This window comes from Fringilla coelebs (genome assembly GCF_963513975.1).
Source record: "Fringilla coelebs genome assembly, chromosome: 13".
Taxonomy (NCBI): Eukaryota; Metazoa; Chordata; class Aves; order Passeriformes; family Fringillidae; genus Fringilla; species Fringilla coelebs.
Window position 1 is genome coordinate 8,711,239 of NC_140039.1, and position 21,136 is coordinate 8,732,374.

The 21,136-nt window shown below is 41.4% G+C and overlaps 1 protein-coding gene across 1 annotated transcript in view; it reads left to right on the top strand.

Annotated features, from left to right (window-relative positions):
* Positions 1 to 6,984: 6,984 nt before the first annotated feature.
* CACNA1D (calcium voltage-gated channel subunit alpha1 D) overlaps positions 6,985 to 21,136 on the top strand; it is a gene marked incomplete at both ends in the record, with an annotated part of 162,208 nt that continues 148,056 nt past the window's right edge. Inside the window, 3 exons of the mRNA XM_084214320.1 lie at positions 6,985 to 7,021; positions 9,118 to 9,436; positions 11,875 to 11,980. Of these exons, the coding sequence (XP_084070446.1) occupies positions 6,985 to 7,021; positions 9,118 to 9,436; positions 11,875 to 11,980 (462 nt within the window). The remainder of the gene's footprint in view (positions 7,022 to 9,117; positions 9,437 to 11,874; positions 11,981 to 21,136) is intronic.

Below are 21,136 nucleotides of genomic sequence, written 5' to 3' on the forward strand. Positions count from 1 at the left end.
ACTCCAGTGAAAGCACTGTTGTGAGAGGTTTGACCTAACATGGTCCTGCGTTTTGTTGAATGTCACCATAAAGCCAAGAAGAAAACTTCTGAGTAGGGTAGAAACCTGGACATCCTACAGCATTTGGAGAGACAGAGAAAGGAATTTTTGAATAATGCATAACTTATACATGTGTTTAGATATTCATAAAAATGAAGACTGATCATTCATTCAAGGTGTTAATGGACAGTCACCTTTGTGTGACTGTCTCTGTTCTACCTGGTGAGACACTTGAAAAATTATTGTTATGTCATTTAGTATTGAGATTACACCGCACTTCCTAAATTATTTAACTGAAATCTTTACTCCTGTGAGTAATGCAGCTCATTGGATCTATTTGTAAGATGACAGATTTTAAATAAAAATTACCTTAAACATTTGTTCTAGATCTGAAATCTAGACTTGCGTTCCTCTTCAGTAGTGTGGTATATTTGCCTCCCCCATTCTCTAATGTACTTACTGTGTCTCCCCTCATTCTATGGGCCTGGGATCTTCTCATTATCTGTGGTTCCTGTTTCAGTGTGGGGTGCCAATACCAACAAAGAGACGTGACTGCATTGCCCCCAGTAGGTACCAGGTAGCACAGAGAGAAAGCTTTCTTCTTACAGCTGTTAATTCCTACTTTAAAATCAGTTTGTGCTTATTTCTCATTGTGAAACAGGTATGGGTAAATCCTGTGTGCTTTTGCTGCAGTAGAAAATTGCCTTCCAACAAAATAAGTTTGAAATACATTTTGTGTCATATTCGTTGCTGAATACATTAATTAATGGTTTGAAAAGATAAATATGAGAGTATTTACCTTTCATTTCTGGCTGTAAGTGTTGGCTGTCCCGTATATGGCGTAGCACGTATTCCTGCAAAAGACAGGAATGGATCATGTGAAACTGTGTCATGACACAGCCCCAGAATGAAGTAGGACATTTCTTGACCTTGGTGTGCTCAACCATGCAGCTGTAGTCTTCTTATGACAAGGAATGTCTCTCAAAGTAATGTTTAAAGTCAGTTTGGGAAAAGTTCTACAGAGAAATTTGCTAAATTCAAGTTTCCTCTATCTGCCAAGAGAGATATATTTTTTGAAGCCCAGATAATTTGTGATTTTAGTAACTGAAGAATTTGATTAGTAACCTGAGAATTTGATTTCAGTCTGTGTTCTGCTAAATGTTAAAACATGTGGATTTTGACACATTCCCTAATATCTGTGTCAGTTTGTTAATATTTCATACAGAGCCAATAAATTTTACTTATTCTGGCAAAAACATTTCCAGGTAGCTCAGCAGATAGAGTTGGTTTAAAACCACAAAGCAAGTTTACATTTGAAAGGGTTCATTTGGGCTTTCGGAGGAGAAATCAAAGGGCTTCTGTAGGAAGCTGCGGGGATTGTGCCCTACAGCGTGCGCTCCTTTGGGCCGGACAGCGCCGGGAGCGGCTCCGGGGCTGGAATTGCCGCTGGGAGCGGTCGGAGCGGCCGCCCCCGCTGCCGGAGCCTCCCCCGGCCCCGCCGAGGGCTGCAGCTGCCTGGCTGCTGTCTGCTGCAGGCGCCGGGGGAGAGCCCCCACACGGATGTGTTTGCTTGTCTCAAGTCTGTGCAGTTTTTACTAGTCTTCCAGCCTCCGGTGCGGGGTTTTGAAACTCCATCACAAGCCACCAGCAGAACATTCTGAAAAAACCCGGAGTGTGGCTTGTATTTATAAAAGTTATTTGTTTGCATGAGGCACATGTGCTGATACTGTGAGTCATCCATCCATTTTGCTGTGACATTTTCAAGCACAATTATGTGTAGTGGAATTTTTTTGGTAGCTGGCTATGTTGCCCATCTGTGAAATCATCATTCTACCGAGCACTAAAAATAGAGATGAAACTCTTGAGAGAAAATTTTGAATCTACTTAAATGACAGTTTGAAATGTGTTCCTGCAGTCAACAGTTTAAATATTTTCTATCCTAAATATGGATACTCTAAATTTAAGGTGATGTAGTCCTGCTGTCACCACTTCAATTCACCTTGCTTGCACAGTAATAGAGCTGGAAATAATTTCTGGCTGGAAACCCGGTCTGGTGCCCACCAAAGCCAAATCACTTGGGCCCCAAAGGAGCTGGACTGGCATAGGCATGAGAGAGCTCTGGAAGGTGGATAACACACGGAGTGGAAAGTATTTATTAATAGCAGGGGATCCCTGGAGAAAAATGCGAGCACAATCCATGACTGTAGATCAGAGGGGAACAAGGAGAAGATGATTTTTTTTCAGTTTTGATGACTAGGAAATGAAGATTTGAGATAAAGAACAACAGAATATCCAGCAACTTTTAAATAGTGGTATTTTCAGTCAAAGCAAGTTGGTGAAAAGATAGGGTAAACACTGAAAATAGTGAAGAACTGCAGCTAGAAGAGGGAGCTGCTGGAAGAATATAAATTGTGTTGCTGAGTAATAGCATCCTAATTGAAGCCACAGAAAGCCAAAGAATCTAATTAGTCAGGAAAACACATTTCATTACATTCTTAGTAATTTGTTTTGAAAAAGTCCAACTGGATTTTAAATTTGACAGATTTCATTGTGTTCAGAGCAGATTACACTGTTTATACTTGCATATGAAGATAATGAAAAATGTAGTTGCAGACTACGTCTTTTATAGACATATATAAAAGAAATACTTAACTCAAAATCATGTTTGCAGTTGTTCCTTGCTATCTGGGTACCATTCTATGAAATTCTGCAGAGGGGATGGACAAAATAAATTGGACTTTTGTTGAGTTGGTAAGCAATACTGGAGAGCATCACCCATTTCTTTAATCCACTTGAAGCTTCAGCTCAGGCAAATAAATGAAATGATCATTGTCCGTGCATCCTGCTGCCTTCCCTCTTTCTTTCCCTTCCTTCTCACTCTCCCTTTGTACAAATTTTCACAATGAGATTTTTTTCACAAAATATGGAGCTAAATCTCCAGCTAGACTGAAGTAGTCTTACTCACTTCATTTATATTCACCTTTCAAACATTTGTATTTCTGGTAAGCTTATATGCAAATGATTACATGGCAAGACCTCAGTGTGGTAGGTTTCTTGTATCTGGAATTTTTTTTTCAAGTGCTAAATAGGAGAGAAGAAAATAAAAATGATGCTTAGTATCAGGATACTTTGCTCATGCAAATTAGTAAAAAACCCAATGATGCAAAAACCATAAAAGACTATTCTTGCAGAGGACATATAAAAATTCAGCGTTTTATCCTCTTGAAAGTTCTTTTACCTATTAAATCTCAAGTGTGGATAAGGTCAATAACACGGACAATTAAGCTTCCCTCTCATCATTTTTATCCTATAGTGGATAAATGTATTTTAAAATCCGTTTATGTACATTTTTATCTACTTTTGAGATCCAAGTTAATGGGTTTTCAGAAGTCTGTGCCTTTTGTATTTGTCTATATAAACTACATCCACAATAACAATGTGCTATTTTAAGTTCTTTAAAGAGTCACCCTTACTCACAGTGACATCAGAAAGGTGATATTCACTGATCTGACATAAACAATATATGGACATATTTAAATTTCATCATGGTCTTTTTTAGATAAAAAGTTGAACTAGATCTTCAAATTCAAACTGTAGTTCCATCATACTTTAGGTGAAAAGAATGAAAATATAAGTCTTTAATGAGAAGAGAGCCTGCACCTGAAAATATATACAAAATTAAAAGGAAATGCATAACATGGACAAGAATTAATCCTGCAAATCCTTGTTTGCAACATAGCCATGTTTCCTTAAAATATTCCTCCCATGAATAAGGATAGTAATAGTTTAGTATATATTAGCATAGTAATAACTTCAGCTGGACTATTAGAATTAATAATGGATTAACCTGCATGAGTGAGAATCCCTCCCTTGTTAAGGATGAGGCCACTTCTGCAGCTTCCCATTTTTTATAAAATTACGTATTTGTGACGTAAGTTCCTCCCACATGCTTTGCAACTGGATTTGGTTTTGCTTCCTGCAATGATCTCCTTCACAGAATTGCTGTGCTCCACTCCACCAGTTCATAGTGGCTGAAGTTTTGGTTAAGCAGGTTTATCCTTTTGCACAGCATCCCAAAATTCTTAATGGGCTCTCTATGATATCCCTGAGTCAGTTTCTTCATCTGCCTCTTTCCCTTACACAGAATAAATCCCTGAGGAGCAGTAAATGTTATCAAGAGGGGAATGATGGTAGTTTAGTTGGAAATCTGCAATAAATGTATTGTAATATTGAATGTATCTACTCCCTGCTCTACCAATCTATAACATAGAAATGAAGTACACTGAGTATGGTGTGGCACAGAGGTATGACACATGGGAACATCCATATTTCTTTCTTCTCTGGACAATGTTGTTTCCATTCAAAATGTCATCACTTGTTATAGTAGCTGGGACACATTCTAAAACATTACAGAATGCTGGCTGTTTCATTCAGGAGCGAGTAATCAATATCAAAGTGACAGAAAAGTGAAGCAATCCTAGAGATATAACTGGACACCAGTTTCTAGAAGAAGTGAAAACTGTTCAGAGAAGAATTGATGGCTTCAGTAATTAGCACTTTTGTAACTAAAATCAGGGTTCCTGAATGCTTCCTCAAAAGTTTCTAAACAGACTTGCATTTTCTTTTTAGCTCTTATTTTGATTTGAAAGAGTAGTAGGTAATTTGATCTAGCAATAAAGGGACAGCTTTTGAAATATGCACAACTAGGTGCTTACAAGTTTGGACCAACTGTGAATTTTTTTTCTCTGTTTAATGGCTTATTGATTTTGAGGAGTGTTTGGTAGCTTTCAGTACACATTGCTGTGGTCATTATAAGGACTGGGGTTAGGAAATGGACATTGGTGAGGCCAAAGTCAGGAAATTGATGAAAACATTTGCAAGGGAAGCAGTTTTTTGGGGGATGTTTTTGTTTGTTTTAGACCCAGACCTTAACAGATGTGAACTTCTCAGTTGTGCCTCAGTGCTTAAATTAATAAGCCTGATTAAAAAAAAAAAAATGGATGCTGGAGTCCAACTTTGCCAAGATACTTCTTAGGTACTTGGGTTAGGCACTGACTCCTGCTAAGCACGTAAAGTGCCTTCTTCAGTGCCTGCAGTGGTTGTTAGGCAACTAATCTTGATTTAGATACTTTTGAAAAATCTACCAAGCATAAATATCTGGCTTTTGAGAAGTCCTAGTTAATTTCTGGACATGTAAGGCAAGTACCTAAGTACGTTAAGATTGTTTAAACTGGAAACACCTGTGCTGTAATGACACCTGTGAAGAGGGTGTGGTGCCCTCCCAAATCAACCAAACCTGCAACAGCTGAGCCAGTCAGGTCAGAAAATTGGAAAAGAGGAAGATCTGAACCCAAGGTTAAGAAGCATCCGTGGAAGGCTGCTCTCTACATCAGCTCTTCTGCTATTTAAAAAAAAAATTTCTTTAATTAACCAAGGTAAAGCCAAAAAGGATAGGCTCTACCTAACAGAGAGCTTCGAATAAAGCTGCTGGCTGGGCAATCTTCACTGGATCCCTGGAGAATATCAGCAGTATTAAGGTTTGTTCTTCTTCTAATTACTGTCTGTAGATATTATTTATTATTAATTAGATGGACATAGTTGTGGATGAAGAATGGATGAAAGTGTGGGTAGGCACATGAATACAAACGTGGCCGAGGAAAGGTGTAGTAGAAATGGTTTGATGGAAAAGTTTTCTTAACGTTTCTGGTCAAAGATAAGGGTTCACACCCACTGAGTTTGACTGTGGCTTGAAATACTCTTTAAAAAATGGGGAAATGTTCATTGCAGAGAAAACAAACTATAATTTTGAAGCATCAGTTCTGTTTCAAAAATGGAGTTTATGTTTATAATTCTTACCGGACTTCATGAATCCCTTTTTGTTGTGATTGAAGCACTGCCTTGCCGTAAGGGAAGGTGGCTGTCCCGAGTTTGCTCCTTTGTGGTAGCAGCTCACGGTCCTTCCAGACACGGCACTTCTGGGGTAGCTTCACCACCAATGAGACAAAATCGAAATGAATGAGGCTTCTGCAGTGGAAGGTAACGCCAAAATGATTTTTTTTCCAAGTAAATTTATTTATTTGGAGAAACTTTGAAGATCCTATGTTAGCTTGAAGTCAGAATGGCAGCCTTTCAACAGGTCAGCGGAGAGCTCGGCGTTGGGATAACTCGGGAGTCTTCCTGGAGGCGAGGGCAGAGGGTGCGGGCAGGGACGGAGCGGCCGGGGAGCCCTGAGCCGCCAGGAGCCGGGGACGCGGTGCCCGGAGCGCCTGGGGAGAGACACGCTAAAGCCGCTGTCGCCGAGGTCGGTGCCCCGGGCGTTGTCGCTGTCCCTGTCCTGGGCTGGGGACGGACGGGCCGGGGCCGGAGCAGGTGCGGCGGTGACGGGGTTAAGGCGGCGGCGGGCGCGGATCTGATCGCGGTGCCGGAGCTCGGGGCGGTCGGAGCGGCCCCGCGCCCCCGCCCGGCCGCAGCAGCAGGTGTCGGTGGCGGCGGTGGCAGCAGCGAGGGAGTTAAAGCCCGCGGCGGCGGGAGGAGGGGGACTGCGAGCGAGCGGGCGGCGGCAGCGGCGGCGGGAGGAGGGGGCCGAGGCGGAGCGGGCGGCGGCGGGAGGAGGGGGACCGGGGAGCAGGCAGCAGCGGCAGGAGGGGACCGAGGAGCCGGCGGCGGCAGCAGCAGCCGGGTTGCTAGGGATGGAGAGATCCCGTGTCACCCGGATGTGAGTGTCATGTTGGCCCAAACTCTGAGGGATTTGGCAGCGGCGAAGCAGCAGCGGCAGGAGGAGGAGGAGCAGCAGCAGCCCCTCGCACGTCTCTAGTCACTACCATGGGGGTCGGGTAGCGGGTAGCGCAGGGGCAGCGCGCACCTGGCTCGGGGTGGGGTTGGGGGGCGTCTCTGCCCTTTTTTCTTTTTTCATTTTCCTCTCACACGCTGGAGAAAGTGAGAAAAATGCACCAGCAGCCGCAGCCCGAGCAGCACCCTGAAGGTAAGAGCCGGGGCGCCCACCAAGGGCAGCGGCGTGCTTGGGGTTGAGGGGAGGGTGGGGGCGGGGGAGGATTTATGAGGGATTTGGGAGTCGGGGATTGGGGGGATTAGGGAAGGGGTTGAGGATGGGGTCGGTTTGGGATGGGAAAGGAATGAGCGGCTGTGCTCGAGGAGGGACCGCGAAGGGCAGGGGATGAGGCGAAGGCGGGACAAGGTGCTGCCCTCGGCGTGTGACCAACGTGCGAGTGCATTTGTGCGCGTCTGTCCCTGATCCTGGGGCCATTAATATCAGCTGCGGGAGGACGCGGCCGGGGCTGCGTTTGCCTCATCCGTGTGTACCTGGGGCTGAACCTGCCCGGAGTTGCGGCTCCCGGGGGCTGCCCCGCGCCGGGCGGGAGGGCGGCGGGGCCGAGGGCAGGGCGGCGGGCGCGATGCGCTCGGCCCCTGCCCGGTGGGGCGCACGGGGGCGAGACGCGGGGCTCCGCGCCGCTAATCCGCTCCGCCGACGGGCTCCGGCGCTGCCACAGCCCCCGCTGTTGTTTATAAATGATTCCTCCCTCCTCAATCGGCAGCAAGTTTGTGTTGCCCCCGAGGAACGCAGTCACCCGGGCTTTGTTTCCCTTTCGAGCATCCATTTAAAAAGACGATGGCTATATAGATAGATAGATGAGTAGGTGGGTGGTTTATTTGCGCCGAGCCACGTTTCATGGCATCCCGAAGGGCAGGCGGAAGGCGGGGGAGATGGCTGTGCCATCGCATTTATATCTGGGGAGGAAAAAAAAAAAAAAAACAAGAGGGGGCGGGAGGGGAAGCAGGGATGCTTTGGGAAAATGTTGGAGGTAGATGTGCCACCTTTGCCCCCGCGGCGGCTCTGCCCCCCGTGTCACCCAGCTGTTGATGCGCCGCCGCTGGCCAGCGCTCGCCGCGCCGGTGCCGCTCCCCGCGGCAGCTCCGTGGGGGCCCCGCCGTGACCCCCCCACTCCCCGCCGCCATCCCGGGGAGCCATCTTAGGGCTCCCGCGCCCCCGGAGCGGGGGCCGCCGCCGGCCTCGTCCGCGTCCACGCGCGTTCGCGGCGCTCCCGTGGTCTGTGCCCCCCGTCTGGAGCAGGAGGGCTGTGCTTTCCCTGCCTCTCCGCTGCTTGACGGGGAGCGATTTTTCTTCCCCTGCCTGGGTAGATCCGTTTCACAGTCATCTCTCTTGCCAGCCCGAATTCCCAGCACGTATATTGTGCCGTTCCTCCATTTTTTTCCCCACCCAGGCATCAAGTTTTGAATCGCACTCAGGAGCCTCTCCTTCCTACAGGTGCATGTAGGAGTAGACTGTTGCGCTAGTCAAAGAGCTCGCGAGGAAGGATCCTTGCGAGGAGGTGGTGTTTTGCCTCTTTGCTGTCATCTGCATAAAGAGCACTCGATTATTATTTGGAAGGTGCAGTTTATTTTTTAAATTCTCCTGAAAAAGCAAAACCAAACGCCATCCTTGTACAGAACCAGAGTTTATCCTTTTACAATGGGTCCGTGGCTGTGATTCCTTGTGCACAAGACAGCAGAGCTTTATGAGCGTGTTTATCACAGACAGTATTGGATCCTCGCTTGTGGGAGGCATCCACGCATTTTTCTTTGAGAATGCAAAGCAGGGCAAGATTTAACTTGCTTACAGAACTTCCCCCTCTACCTTGCTGCTTATTCTTAATTGAACAATGTGTAAGAATTTGGAATGACTATTCTTTAGACCAAAATAAATTGAGTAGTAAATGCTAAGGTGCTACAAAAAACTTGATCTTAAAGGGTAGGTATGGTTTACTGAATAAACATGAGGACAGGAAGGCTTCCATCCAGTTAAAGACATTGTAAGTGAAAGAATCAAGATGAGAAGTGTTTGCGTGTCAATACTTACATCGGTCTTGAAGTTGTAAAACTGATCCCTGGGCATATTTTGTACTGTTCAATTGCATATACCACAGCACAAGTGTATGCTTATGTATCTGTGTATGTAATGCAAGCATCACACTGCCAGGAGGTCTTGGAACAATCTTTTTGGATTTGACCCTTTTAGTGTAAAGCAATTATAACCAAGTACTTTTTTCTTTTGTCCCACAGAGGTGAACTATGCAAGCAGCACCAGGATTCCTCTCCCTGGTGACGGACCAGCTATTCAGTCAAACAGTTCAGCACCATCCAAGCAAACTGTTCTATCTTGGCAAGCTGCAATCGATGCTGCTAGACAAGCAAAGGCTGCCCAAAACATGAGTACCACCACAGCCCAGCCTGTAGGATCTCTGTCCCAAAGAAAACGCCAGCAATATGCCAAGAGCAAAAAACAGGGTAATACATCCAATAGTCGGCCACCCCGTGCCCTTTTCTGTTTATCCCTCAACAATCCAATACGAAGAGCCTGCATTAGTCTAGTAGAATGGAAGTATCCTTTGCTGCAGTTTGCTTTTGAAACGATTTTCTTGCATTTTCTGATCATATAAAGGGGATTGTTTTACAGGATCTCTTGGAGCATCACAACTTACATGTTACATCACTTGTATGTGTGGGTAACTGTCATTAATGTCAATGGGAGTTAATTTGGCTTCAGTTGCTGTTAAAGATAGTCTCTTGTGTCATATTGACACGGAATATCATTTACTGAAGTAGGCAGCTCAAAGTCAGAGGAGAGCTCATAGCTATTCCTCTTTTCTGGGAGAAGTTGGGGGAACGTTTTCAAGCTAACATCACATTCCAGCACATCTCTGCACTGCATTTTTTGCCTTTCCAAATAAGGAAGAATGGATAGGAATGTATTTAGCCATCCAGTCTTAGGGAGATGGCCAAAGATGTCAAATCTATATCTTCCATATTGCAATTTAGGGTACTGCCATTGGGGCAAATGAGTCAGATGTAGAAATCTTTTAAAAAAGATTGTTTTCCTGGTACTTAAAGTAGGGAAGGTTTTTGCTTAAGCCAAGGAAATGTTCTAAGTCCCTGCAAGTGTTGTAAATATAATAATCTTCTGAGCTTGTACAAATATGTCTACCACCAAACATATTTGGGAGCATGTACATCTAGATGGGAGACCAGAGATGCTGCCTTGTGTTCATGATGACCTGTGTGATGGGAAGACTGGATTTTCCTTTAGTTCAGTGGTTATGATGTGGAAATATGTGCATTTCTCTGGCAGAATGGATAGCATGTTGGTTTAGAATATTCTTTAATTACCAAGAAAAGCTTTGAAATAAAAAATAGTTTTTCTGGGGTACAAGGAGAAAAATGTTAGCATATTAGCCATGGCAACATCCCTGAAATGGGAAACAGCTGTTCAAGACAGTAGATTACTGAAGTAAAACTCAATTTGTTACTATAAACAGAACAGCCAACCTGGCAATAAGAGCTGTTACCCATTTATGGGGTTGGTGTTTCTCAGTTCTTTGTACAAAATTCAATTGCAAATTAAAGATAGCGAAATGGCTTCTTCTTTCATTTAAACTGGTAGAAGTCCAACTAATTTCAGTAAATTGGCCTCTCCTTGGCTAAGGTCAGGTAAATGAAATTACTATGGATCTGGAGTGGAATAACTCAGCGAGAATTTGTCCCAGCAGCACCACGTCATAAAACAGGACTGTCAGTCTTGTGATGGCATCAATTGCTCGCTCCAGTCTGGAAAATGCTGCTGTAACTTTATTTTGTACACAATGTAGCAGCTGTTATGTTGATCTGCTTTGTAGACATAAAAGTGGCCCTCAAGGTGACAAACTTTTAATAGGCCAGCAAACAAAATGTAACAGATCTTATAGGACATATGGGCTTTGTAGGACTTTTTTTTCCCCCCTCTTTTTTCCCAGGGAACTTTTTAAACTGGCAAAAATATGCTTTTGGATATATTTAGTACTCTTACTCCAGTCTTTTATTGGACTCTTACAGAAACATATCCAGAGGTTGTGCATCAAAGGATGCCAAAAATTGTAGCTGAGGTCCAAGTACTTCTTTTGCAAGCTCCCACAGATAGGCTCATCTTAGTACCTCTATGTTTCTGGTCATTGAGAATAGCAAAATACCTCATGAAAAAGCAAAGTCAATGATGAACTGAGGGATGAACTTCATGTGCATGGATTTTAAGAAAAGGAAGACCTTTTTTTCTGGAAGACAAAAGGTATCTCCAGGTTCCTACTGCTGTTGTCCAGCCCTAGTGTAGAAAGCAGAGCTGCAGTCTGTGCTGCTGTCAGTGTGGAAGTCAGTAGCTTCTCTTTGCCTGGCTGCCAAGCCAGCCATGATATTCTATTTTCTACTCAACTCAACCTAAACTTTCATCTGGCTTGGCCAAAGCCAGGATTCAGGAATACAACTGTCAGAGACATGGAGTGGCTCAGAACTTTCCTGTGTCAATTGAACAGTTTTCTAGCTCCCCTGTAAGAGAATAGTTGTGGTTTTCTGGGAATCTTTCCCATATCCTTCTATGAACTGTATTTCCAATGGTTTTCCTCCTTTGGACAAATGGATATTTATTAAACCTTTATATGAGGACAGAACAGCTCTGTGAGTATTCCTTGCCCACTATGATGACCTGCATGTAGATTTAAGAGTGGATAATTATATTCATCTTTGGAATTTAATGTAAAGTGCTCTGTGACAGCATGAGTAATAGTTTTCACTCTTTTCAAAAGGAAGAGGACGTTGAAGGATCATTGTGATGGAAAATAATATGGTATATATAGTGCTATAACTAAAGGTGATGGAGTGTTTGTCAGAGTTATCAGTCAAAAGATTGCCTTAAAGCAAAGACTTGCTTTACCATTGTTGATGCTGGAATGGAGAACTAGACTTAAAAGTTTGCAGATACTCATAAGTCATGAGTTCCTTAACAAGATTTTCCAGACCATTTGACATATTTATACTACTGTCTATTTTTGCCAATTGTGTGGCCTTAGCTGTTTACATCCCATTCCCAGAAGATGATTCTAATTCAACTAATCATAATTTGGTAAGTAATCTTGAATCTTTATTTTTTGTTTGCTGTGCTTTTAACATGATTAACTGCTAGTATTTAAGATGGCACCAAATATAGGTAATTTCAGCAAAAGAAACTGGTATATAGTGCTATACAAAATGTATATGGAATTGCTTTGTGTCCCCCTCCCCCACAGTATTAAGTGTTACTTTGTCATGTGTTCAAAATTAGGTTTTTTATCAGTAAAATTCTTTGGAAAGAAATGTGCATTAATATGCTGTGTACGTCCATATATTTGTGTGGCAAAAAAGTTTTAATCTGTTTCCATTGCTTATATTGATTACTTATGTTTACTAGCTGTTACTGTTTCTGACACTTGTTTCAGACTTGAAGGTTTACTGCCTTTCCTAGTGTACTTGTCTACTCTTTTTGCACTTTTTAATGGTGTTATTTGGCTTTTATTTTACTGGGTATCTTAATTTTTAATGAGAGGATGGTGGGAGATTTTGCATTAATACATTTTAAAGTGATAGGAACATCAATGTCAATTTTCAAAGTGGTCAGTGCTGGTATAAACTATCTTTCAAAAAAGGGATGGTATTGCAGTAAGTGGTGGGTGGAGATGTATTTCTTTGGTTGACAATAGTATACTAGGGTTGTACTTGAAAAGATAAAATGGAAACTAATTTTTTTAAAATTCTCTAAAACTTACAAAGGCTGTCACTCAAGGGCAATATTGAATTACATTGCAATGATTTTGTTGTTTATATTAAACTCCACCTCGAAATAGTAGAGTGGTCTTGTGCACTCATAATCTGCATGTGACTCTTTGGATGGGGAAGGAATTTCATGAAATAAAGAACTGGGTACCAAGAAGTAGATAATTTTGTATTTATATACCTGGAAAATTAGGGTTGATGTGATACCTTCTATTTTATGAACATGTTTGTGTAACTTGTGGCATGTATATGTTTATTTTTCTTAAAGTAATTATTTTGTGCAGATGACTTTTTAATTGCAATTAAGTAAATATGGACAATAAAAATTGCTGATGAAAGAATAATTCAGGTCAGTGTAAAGAAAGAGTTAGTCAGCTGTGTATCCAGCCAACCAACAGACTTTCTGGTTTTCCCCTGAGAAATTCAGGGCACAAATCTCCATAGCTGTCAGCCCACCCTGAGATCTGCTAATAACTAATTTCAGAAAGCATTACATGAAAAGGGTAAAGCTGTTTCTTGTGTCAGAGGCTAATCATTTTGAAAAATGTTTCTAGCATTAGTTTTGTTAGGTTACTGTCTGGTGTTTCTGAGCCAATTTCAATTTTACAATGTGCTAATGTTTAGAAAGACAATGGACATTTTCATCCCTGATGATTTATCTTTTTTTATTTGATGTGGCCAGGCTAGTCTAAGGAATAATAATTGGTCTGTTTTTAATTTTTTTCTTTTAGTAAGAGATTCTTAAACCTTATCTATTTAAAGTAGAAGGGCTCTTGATCCCCTCCAATTATAGTATATGAAGTTTAGTTGGCCATTAAGTGATCTCAAATTCAGATTTAAATTTGCATCCTGTTTATCCTGAAGTTGAGTCATTCCACTAAGTTTGCTCCAAGAGCAGAATTTATACTGGCTCTGTACTTTGAGCTGCTTGGTCAGATTTATGCTCAGTAAAGGAGCACACAGACATATCCTGTGTGCTCAATCTAATAAAATAAGTAGTCCTGGAATGAGCAGGATTGGCTTTTCCTATGATTGGGGTTCTCTGCCATGAAATATGTTACCCAGTGCTCTGGCCCACGTCTCCCCTCTGGGATTGCACTGACAATTTTCCGTGGTTAGTGTGGATTCAAGTGCACTGTTATGAGGGAATAGGAGGAGAGCTGAGTGAGAAATCTTCAGGCTTGCTTGGGAGCCTGCTGGATCCTGTGTTTCCTGCTGCTTGAGGGGCTTGTGTCCATAAGTGTTGGAGAGAGGAATGTCTTATAATGGGAGTAGGGATTATTGTGTTAATAATGTCCAGACCTTTCATGTGGTTTGTGAACAGACCAAATATTAATCACCATTGAACCTTTGGCAGGATTTTGGCTCCCTTGGTCTAGGAGACCCCATTTTGGCTCTAATTCAAGTTCATAAATTTTAGTTTGCATATGGATGTTATATCTGGCTTGGTTCTCTCAGTGTTGCTACATTGAATTGATAAATTGCTTTCCATCAGCGAGCTGAGCTGGCTCCTCTTTAAAAAAACTGATAAACAGAAAAATGAAATATTTATACACATGGAGTTTTTCTATGAATACGAAATAGACATAATTTGTAATCAGCCTCAGGAAAGACCAGTGGAACACTGGTAAATGGGAACTAGAAATGTAAACTTGTTCATTTTTGGTTGGGCTCATGAGAAGGTAAATATGTGAGAATTTGAGCAGGCTAAGCATTCATCCTTTATGACTTGGGAAGTTTGCAGTGGCAACCTCAGTGCAAGGATGTATGTGCAGAGCAGGTGTTCCCTCCTCTCTGTGCAGGGAGCTGAGAAGGCTCAGGCTGGATGATGCAGTTTCCAAGACTTGTAAAAGAAACCTGGGAGTGTTTCTGAGCCAGTGAAACACTGACCTTGTATCAACCACCCAAACTCTGGTGGTGTGAGCCATGTTCTCCCTTTCTCATTAATGCTACCAACACAAAGTCATTTGTATGTTGCAGTAGTAATGGCAAAATGAATTTTATAACCAAATATATGACAAACATTGTAAGAAACAGGTATATGTGTCTTAAGAGAAATAGTGAATCAAATGTATCCTTACGTATTTTTTAAAAATAGGCTGTATCTTAGGTATCATTTATCCTTGGAAATGAATCTATCTTTAATCTTAAATATCTTAAGATAAAGGTGTGTGAGAGGTTTCCAAACCCTTCCTTTTGGAGCAGTAGACTATTTATAGAAAACTGATGGTGCAAGGATGGTTCCACTGTGTGTTTCTGTGTTGGTCACTTGTCTTTGATTTGCAAGCTGTGATTACTGATGTTTTTGTGACAGAGCCAGCAGCATGCTGTGAGATATTTATGATAATTTAGGGAAGCAAAAAAGGTTTTTTCAGTATATTGGTGACTGAATTAAGCAGATGGCAATGGTAAGCAATGATGTAGGAATTGGAGTCCCTTTCATTATTAGGTTTATTTTTTTGGTATGTCTTTTTTTTGTTCTGAATGCACAAGTTCAGGTTTGTGCTTGGCCTTTTTGCCTGTCTCTGGGATCAAGGGTGCAGCACAGTTACCTCCTTGCTCAGTGGATTCATGGTCATACTCTGCCAGGAAAGAAGTGTCAGTGGTGAGTGACACAAAACAATGCATTCAAACCAAACAGAAGTGCAGAATCAAATTCAGACTGGACTGTGCTTGACCACTTGCCAAGGGTTACAGCCCTGTGTTCAATGGGAAAATTTGTGTAATCCTTTGTCTAAAACACCTTGATGTGTCTTTGATGTGTGCCAGGAGAGGCAGGAGAGAGGGATTCTCTTTTCTGTATTTTAACTGGAGCAGTTCTCTCATGGCTGTGGGTATTGCATGGACTGCAGCTCACAGTGATCAACTTAAGCCTGAATTCTACTTCATCAATAATTAGTCCCTAATCACTGAATGTACTGACAGAAGTAGGCCCTGTTCTTCTTCAAGGAGATGGGTGAAACTATTATGGAAGTGAGAAGTTTTCTGTTAGAGCAGAGCAGGGGCAATGTACTTTGGGATGGAATCCTGCTTCATAATTTAAGGTAGTTTCTTTCATCTGCTTTCAGAAGTTTCAGGTGATCTGAACTTTCCATGGTTGATTGAGCTCTTCTTTTTGGAAGTGTTTCTTGTCTGAGCTTGATAAGAAGCAGTTTCTAGCAGAAAGGGTTTCCTGTATATATATTTTATTTCTGTTTCTGTTTTTTTCCTTTATTCCTCATCTCTGCTATGTTATTTCCCTTCATGTCTTTTGTCTTTAACTTCCCACTCATTTCTTTCTTGTTATCTTTTGCCTCTACCCTCTGGCTTCTCTCTGTGTTTCCTCTTCTATTTGTCCTCTTGTGCAGCACGCTTTTCTCCATCTCCTTTTCCTACCCCAGTTTGTCTTCCTGGTGCCATCCTGCTGTCCCCTGTCCTGCTGCCTTTCCATTGCCCAACTTGCACTGGGCTTCTTTCTTCATCATGTGCAGGCAGACCAGCACCATACAATGGATTTTGGCAGTGGTAGAGGCATTGTTGGTTATTAGTTTTCTTCCCTTCTTTTTAATAAGTAAATATGAACAATCAGAAGGCATCCATCCATCCAGAGCTGCTGAAAAGGACACCCCTGAAGTCTGAGTTGAATCTTTGGTTGCATCTCTTGTGACTGGACCCCCAAGGTGTGTGTGGTGACTCTGTTGTACTTGAGCAGAGATTGGCAGCAGAGTCAGGAGTGGCAGACCCAGCTGTGTAAATAAATGGCAGCAAACTGGCCAAGTCCCACGAGTGAAGAACTTGCTGTGGTGCACAAAGGGCCCCTAATGTTAATTCCAAGTCCCTGCACCCCTGATCACAGGGTTCTTCAGCCTTGCCTGAGTGTCCCTGTCAGTGGGGAAGCCTCTGAGTGAGGCCAGGTGCTCGGGGCTGTCTCAGCCTGTGCTTGCAGAGCAGGGCTGATGGTCCTGGATGCCTCTTCTTCATCCCAGGGGCTGGGAGAGCCAAGGTGGGGGACCTGCAGGAGAAAGGTGATGTTTGTGTCCTACTTTCAGGCCAAGATTTCCTCTGTAAGGAGCTTTAGGGGCTCTCTGAGTCCCTCCAGCAGGAGGAAAGCCAGTGTTGTGCCTTCAATCTAGGGCACAGCAGGAGAGTGCTCTGAGAGGAACCGGCTGAACTCTTGACTTAGAGGTGTCAGGCTTCCTGTCCTTATCTCATTAGCAACTCGATGACTCATTCAGTTCTGGGCCACATGACTAATTAATCCATCCATTGAAAAGGTTGTTGGTTTTTACCTGGCACCCAGTTGTCCTGTATAAGGAGATTATCTGAACATATTGTTGTAGAATTCTATAAATTTTAACCTCAGTTAGTAAATAATACTAAAGATTTTTTGTTAATTGCAAAGTGCTCAGTGTTGTATCTTAGAAGGATTTCTGTGTTTATCTACTATCTTTGCCATGTTTACTTTTTCAGCTCAAGGGTCTTTAAGGCCTGGCTCTCTTTCCACTCACTTAGAAAAATCTTCCAATCTAAATAACTTTTTGATACTGTGTTTCTGATATTTTTCTATCTTTGGATTCTTAGCTAATGCACTCTCCTAATGTCCCTGTTAGCTGGCATGAAAGTCACTCAAGTAAACTTTTGAGGAAAGATGCAAAATAATTTGGACTCTACTGAAATTACTTCACTTTGCTTGGGAAAACATGGTGGAGACCTTATAATGACTTTTGTATACTTAGCCATACTAAAGAGATCAGATTAATTTGTTTTAAGAGAAAATATCATTAAGTAAAGATTCAAAAATATAGGATCTAATTGTGTCTGATATACCATAGGAATTTTATATTGTGCATTGATTCAAGTCAGTGAGATGTATTTACATGTCTGTGTATGAATAGGAGGGGCCTGTGAGAAAAACATTAGCTCAATTTTGAAAAAAAAAAGAAAAAAACCCCCAAACATTAAAATTAGGAGACTTAGGTCAGTTTTTTTGTCTATATGCAAATGCTCTGAGGGATAGTTCTGATCATGTTTTTTCGCTATTTTTCATGTACATCGATACCCTGACTTGTATTTCTTGTTCAAAAACCCATGAAATAACTATTTAACTACAAGAACAACATGCCTTATCTCTCTGAAAATGAATAATAAAGTTATTTCATGGTTATTAGGGGAAAGAAAGTGCATCAGTAACCTTTGCACATTTGCAAGAATTTCTCAATAGATGACATTTCTGCAAGGGGATTATAAAAAGATACTGGAATTTAGTACTCATACCTATCTTTCTATTTCAATCCTTTGTTTAATATTACTGTCAGCCCAAAACTTCAGTAATATGCATTAACTAATTATTATGGATTACTTTGATTTTTTTTCAATGCAGATTTTGAATTTAGGATTTTTTTTTTCCTTTGTGTTGCAATGCACACCTCTGCAAAACAGATGAAAATTCTGAGTTTGTGTTTTAGTCCCACTTTATTCTGTAGTAAGTTCTGGGCACTGTCTGTGCTGCACTACCCCAGTGATGTGAATTTTTCTGGTGAATGTAATTGCATGTGTCAAGTCCATCTCTAGCTGTGAATGAAACAGAACTTTTATTTCACTCTCTGGTGTAGGAAGAGAGACATTCCCAAAGGAAAGCTGTGACCAGGATGACTGGCAATTTCCAACTGGCAGAAAGGTCATTTGGGTTTGTAGAGATGTGGGAATCACACAGTCATGTCCTTTTTTCTCTTTAGTTTATTTTGTGTGTCCCACTAAAACTTAATCTGTGCTGAAGTAGCTGATCCTAAAATGTCTGTTTGGAGTATAAGGGTATGTGAAGATCTGCAGTTTGGTGTTACAGATTTCAGGTAATGACACTACAAAACTTTTATTTATTTAATTTTTTTTATGTACAAGAGAGAGCTTCTCGGCCAGAAGGTCTTACAAAAAGATGCACTTCATCATTCCCATTTGAAAGGAAATGTTTTTTTCCATGTTCAAAGTTACAAGCTTGTTCCTGTGGGGAATTCCTACTAAGGGCTTGTCTCTCCTTAAAGAGGTTTGCTGGTAGTGCACTGCTGGCAAGCTGCCTGGGGAGAGAGCATACCCCAGAAAGGTTCTTTTGCTATTATAGCCTAAAGTCAGTCCCCAAACAGAATAGTGCTGCACTGGGAGAGAAAACTGGGGTTTTTTGGGATTCTTTATGTGGAGAGCAGTGATTCCTCACTCTTTTTCCCTTACTCCCTGCTTGATGAAGATGTGCCTGTGAAATATTTAAGTACAGACTGATTGTAATAAAAGGAAACCTGGCAATTTAAAAACATGGAACAATCATATTAGTTACTGTATCATTTGAATGGTCAGTGGGGAAAGTAGTTAGATTAGGTATGAAAATAGCTGTAATTGAAATATAAATTGAGCATTTAAGATGAGTGGGAGAAGTTTGTACTTCATATGCAAACTGTTGGAGTAGAGTAAAAGTAAATTTTGAAATACTCTGAAAAAACCCATGAAAAATCCTGGTGATAAAACTATTTTACTGACTTCATGTAAAGCATGTCAATTACTTGTTTACTCCAATATTGAGTATGTAAACCTAACAAAACACTATTTATGGTTTTGTTCCTTGACAGTAGCTGCTATGCTAAAGGAAACCCTGAAAGTTGCTTCTGGAAGTTTGACTCAAAAAAGGAACTGAGAAGCTTTCCATGTTGCCATGTGTTAATGCCACACCAAATGCAGATTGCCTTAGATATTACTTGGATTTTTTCTATAAGCCCTGTTTTAAAACTCTAAGTTATGCAGAGTATGGGTGTTTACTTTCTTTTAAAAGGATGCTCAGATCAGATGTATCTTAGGCTTTGAGAACTGTGCTCGTTTTTACCATGGTTTGTGTGTGAGTACTGTGTCTTGAAATACCAGAGTTGGAACCCATGGTTTTTGCAAGTCTTGCAAAAGGATGGCTTGCTTAATTTGAGCAGAACTGGAATAATTCTGTGTGCTTTTAGAAAGCTGGTCCCTGAGTATTTCAAAAGATTCACGTAGCTGTTAAATCAACTGAAATGCAGTTTCTAATCTGGTGAGCTTTAATGACAAACTGTTTTTGGTCATGGTTAATTGAATGTGTGATTTGGTTTGCTATTCATTTTGAGAGAACTCAGATTTGTTTATCCTTCTGTCATGCACCAAAACCTTTCTTTTGCAGAGCCATCTGTAAGAATAGGGCCACAAAGAATGGTTAAATGAATATATAGTGATAGTGGGAGAATATTAATTAAGGTAGAAGTGATTTTTTTTTTTGGTCATTATGTAATCATTTGTGATAGCATTTTCATTGAATGAATTGCAAATTGAATATCGTTGTATTTCCTCCCCACTGCCTGCTTCAGAAGAGATTGAGACTGAGTGTTGTTTCTGCTTGTATAATATTCACTTGGTAAAACCAATTAGCCACTTACAATTGTTTGTGATTCTTTTCATGGTTATTTTTATGAAGAAAAGGACTTTTAGAGTTCCTTTTGTTTTTTGAAGGATCCTTTGATGGCACAGTGTTGCATTTCTCAGAAATGCAAGTGTTTGACTTCAGCATTTGAAGCAAACTTTAGATAAAGATTTGAAATGTAAGTTCATAATTCAGTGATTTTTCAAAAAGTCAGCATGGCTGACCATGATGCATAATTTGACTTTTCAATGTTTTTAGGAATTAATTAAACTTGGAAATCATAGGCAGATTGAGTTGCAGGGTTTTGTTTAGTTATGAATCAAGATTACACCCCCCCCCCCAAAAGGTGTTGTGCCAGTACATTTTTTGTTTAGATGCATGGCCAGAAGTTTGGGCAGTGTCTAAGTCTGTTACTGTTATGATTTTTTTCCACCCTGATCATTATTCAAGGGGGTAGAGAGCTGTTACCAGTTTGCAATCTTGTAGAATTCTACCTTTGGGTGATGCTGTTATTAAGGTCCTGAATCTTGCTATTTGTTAGTGTGGCAAATCAGGTAATACAAGCCATGGTCTGTGTGGGTTGGTGAAGGGATCACAGTAGACAAAGAACCTGCAGAAGCTCAGAATTTGGTCTTCAGATTTATTTTTGTTGCAAATTTTCCAATAATTAAGATACATCCACTATTAGTTTGAGGGAAATAGTTCAGCCTGAAGATTCATTTGCCCAGTTGTTTTAGTTGTCCTTTTCTCTTGTGATACAAACCAGGTGATATGTTGGATTTAATCACACCTGACAGCTTATGTACGCTGTGCTGATCTACCAGGCAGCATTTCAGTAAAATCTTGTGGGAGATCCAGCAGCACAAAGGAGCCCACAGAGCTGCTGACATTTGTTCAGCATAAAGGAAATCTCTTCACAGTGTAAGAATATGAGCATGAGAAGTGTTTGTTAATAAGGTTCAGTAGTTTAATGATTATACTTTTCTGGGTTGCTGACGGTGGCTGCAGAGTGCAGCAGCCTCCAGCGAGGCAGCATCTTCTGCATCCCAGCTAATCAGACAAATGCAG